Here is a 3930-nt window from a genome sequence, read left to right as displayed (position 1 = left end):
ACTGCAACGGGGCAGACTGAAATGAAATTATTGATATCCAACTTTGATGAGTACACATTCAAATCACTCCTACTTTATGGAAACACGCGTGTTGAAGGACTATCACAAAATGGATATAAGAATATTTGAGAGTAAAGTAATGATCTCCGGTCAAGTGGAACTGAGAAGCACATGTGCACATGATTTAAACGACTGTAGAAAAAATGTCCAGTCAGCGAATTATAATCAATATAAAATAGCATAATTAGTCAGCGAGGCAGGGGAAAATAGAAGCGAAAGACACTTTTGGAATCTGGGTAAAGTTTTGTCGACTGTTTGGATTACAAAGGTGGGAAACGGGAAGAAATTTGAAGAAATTGTTGTGCGATGTGAAAGCGGGAGAATGATTTAAAGCATTTACTTATTGTCAATCACCCAACGTGAATCTCACAGAGCTTAATTTATTGGCTCAAACTTTGTCTGTTGAATTTTTCTCTCAACTACTATAAGAAGGCAATTTTGCTCTACAGTTTTCCATTCCAAGTTCCACTATTTCTCCTTGCTTTTTACAGTACAGCGATAACCAGCTCTGGTTAACATGACGAAGAGGAGTTTCATTGTTTGCATGGCCTTGATAATATTTTGTTCAATTGAGGTGGACGGGCATCTACGGTCCAGATTTTACGAGAAAAAGTGTCCACAGGCGTTGTCGACAGTGAAGGCCGCTGTTAAACAATTAGTGGATAAGGATAAACGGAATGCTGCTGCAATGCTTCAACTTCATTTTCACGATTGTTTCGTTCATGTAAAGTTCTTTCCACTATTTTGCATTGTTTTGGTTTATTGGGTTCTTTTGTGTTTTGGATTTGGAGGAGTTGTTGTGCTGAAATGATGAAATGGTTTTCCAGGGATGTGATGGGTCTGTACTGTTGGACGACTCGCCCACTATAAAAGGAGAAAAGAGTGCGGCTCCGAATGCTAACAATTCTGTACGAGGATTCGATCTGATCGACATCATTAAAACTCAGGTGGAGGGTGTTTGCAGTGGTGTTGTGTCTTGTGCAGACATTGTTGCCATTGCTGCTCGTGATTCTGTTGTCGCGGTAAGCTATCTTCCCTTCTACTTCCTTTATCACTTTGATAAATAGATCATTTTAAAAGCAAAGTGGGCTTTTAAAATTCTTTCATTTAAAAACACAATACATTGTTGGCTTTTAAGCTTTTCATTTAAAAACATATCATATTATTTACATAGTGATCAATTAATAGCAAGCAATAGTTCATCAAGCATATAGTATAAGACTTTTATGGAAGGTAATGCTTATCATTCTATCAAAATTAAGTTCTTTCATTCAAAATCATGTACCTATTAATTTATTATATTCTTTATGTAAAGAGTGAACGTTTAAGTTGTCATTCAAAACTTTTGATTTAGCAATAGTATACATTATATTTAATCATTATTAGAATAAAGAGTGAGTATGTTTTGATTGCCATCTTAAAGTTTTGATTTAACAATAAGATAGATTATATTTAATCACAATTATATTTTCGTTATATATAATTAAACTACTAATTTAAAACTCTTCTCATTAAAAATAACATATTTATTATTAAATAATTATCAATTACAATGATTACCATATTAATTTTTTTATTGACAATGATATTCCATCAAACTTATGATAGTACACTTTTTATTTTACAGAAGGCAATGTTTGACATGGCTATATTTCCATGTAGTTTGCTTAACAAATTTTCTTTTCTTGTCTATTTATTTCAAGACAATGCACATTTTTAAGTAAAATGTTTTGTACTTGATTTTCTAAACTTTTGATTAAAAAATATCATACTTATATATTCTTAAGATTATTATATTTTCTACATAAACTAATGATTTTAAAACAATGATCTTGTGTACTTTAACCTCACTACTTTGAACATAATCATTTGATTTAAGAACATCCTATTAATTAACATTGTTAAACAATTAATATAGAATTTTAATTTCAAAATATCATACTTGTGCGTTGTCTAAACTCAATAAAAAATTAATATGTTCCAATTAGCTTTCTAAATTCTTCTATTTAAAAAAATATAATGCCAACTAACACTCTTGTCAATTAAAATGATTATAATTTTTATTATATTTATCTATAATATTCTATCATCTTCTATTGTTTTATTTTCTTAGAAAATACTATTTAAAGATTGTGAATTTAAATAAAATAAAAGAAAAAATATTTTAACTACCAAAATTATTTATTCATAAACAAAATTTATAAAAAACAATATTACATTTCAAACTATATATACTTTTTCCACTAACATTTGGGATAAGACAGTTTGTCACAAAAGATGAAAAATATAAAAAATTATTCAAAGTTTATCTTAAAATTTAGTTAATCAAATTTAAAAGTTAATCTATTTGATTGCCATGACGTATAAGTTAATCATTTGAATGACATGACTTATGATTAAAAAAAAATTGCAGAAAAAATCATAGAATATTGTCTCAGATTTTATGAATAATCTTACAAACTGAAATTTAAACACACCCAAACTCTTAAGATTGTATATTATAGAAATTATCTATATTAATACAATATTGGAACTTAAAGTTATATTCTCTCCATATATAGAGAGGGAACTGTTTCTAAAGCTTGAAATTAAATGTTTATTGGTCTGTAGCTGGGAGGACCAACATGGGAAGTGATGCAAGGAAGGAGAGACTCCACAAATGCCAGTCTAAGTACTGCTAACACACAACTGCCACCCTCTTCATCCAATCTCACTTCTTTGATTTCATTTTTCAGTGCCAAGGGTCTTTCCGCTATAGACCTTGTTGCCCTCTCAGGTAAAATAGAATCTCTGTCATTGAATATGAATATAGTATCTAATTTAATAAGTTAAAACATTAAACATTCAAAGTTTAATTGTTTTCAGGTGCTCATACGATCGGTAAAGCCCAATGTAAAACGTTCAGAGCTCGCATTTACAACGATACAAACATAGATCCTGCGTTTGCAGCTTCACTGAAGGCTGTCTGCCCAAGTACTCGTGGCATTGGAGATTTCAATCTTTCTCGCCTGGATCTTCAAACTCCCTTTGTTTTTGATAATAGCTATTATAAAAATCTGATAAGCAAGAAAGCACTTTTTCACTCTGATCAGGAGCTATTTAATGGAGCATTTACTGATTCTCTGGTCTTGACCTATTCTACAAATCAAACACAATTCTTCCTAGATTTTGCAAATGCCATGATGAAAATGGGAAAAATCAATCCTCTAACCGGCAAAAATGGGCAAATTCGAAAGAATTGTAGAAAACCAAACTAAATGTGTTCTGTATTATTTGGAAGTAGATATATGATTGATGGTAGAAACATTAGCGTTTCATCGTTGTAATTTATTTAACTAGTTTTCTGATCTTAAAAGCATTTGTATAAGATTCTGATCATTTTAGTGTTTTGTTAAGAACTGGGACTTAAAAGCATTTGCATAAGATTCTGATCATTTTAATATTTTGTTAAGAACTGTGACCATCATTTTGGTGCATACCAATAGACCATATGGACAAAATCAAATCGCTCTATAATTCTCTGTTTAGCTTAGTGTGATTACAATTGATAAATGATTTTGAAAATAATGCTATTATTGTATATAAATATTTATTTATTTTAATTAAAAAATATTTCTATTTATAATCTAATATGTTTAGATAGTGTGTTTATGGGTTGAATTTACGTGTTTTAGAAAATAAAAGTTTTGCAATAATGATCTAATAAATCATATTTTTCTATAACCCACCAATCAATATAATACCATGTGAATTTCTACAGCCAATGGTACCCTAATTGCCAATATTTTAATATATGCAAGGACTATAACATGTAAAAATACATTGAATGACATTTGTAGATTACAAAGGTCAAGCACTTCACAATCAAAC

At 29.9% G+C, this 3930-nt stretch overlaps 1 protein-coding gene across 1 annotated transcript; it reads left to right on the top strand.

Annotated features, from left to right (window-relative positions):
* The first annotated feature begins 341 nt into the window (after positions 1-341).
* LOC149565973 (cationic peroxidase 1-like) lies at positions 342-3458 on the top strand. The gene is made up of 4 exons (XM_089817312.1): positions 342-784; positions 888-1082; positions 2671-2836; positions 2926-3458. Exons 1-4 carry the CDS (start codon positions 578-580, stop codon positions 3315-3317), a joined length of 960 nt encoding a protein of 319 aa, XP_089673438.1. The 5' UTR covers positions 342-577; the 3' UTR covers positions 3318-3458.
* Positions 3459-3930: the final 472 nt, after the last annotated feature.

The sequence above is a fragment of the Cupressus sempervirens genome, chromosome 3 (genome assembly GCF_028749045.1).
Source record: "Cupressus sempervirens isolate cs-2001-9-10 chromosome 3, ASM2874904v1, whole genome shotgun sequence".
Taxonomy (NCBI): Eukaryota; Viridiplantae; Streptophyta; class Pinopsida; order Cupressales; family Cupressaceae; genus Cupressus; species Cupressus sempervirens.
The sequence above is the reverse complement of the archived record's forward strand: the minus strand, read 5'-3'. Positions and strand labels throughout refer to the sequence as shown.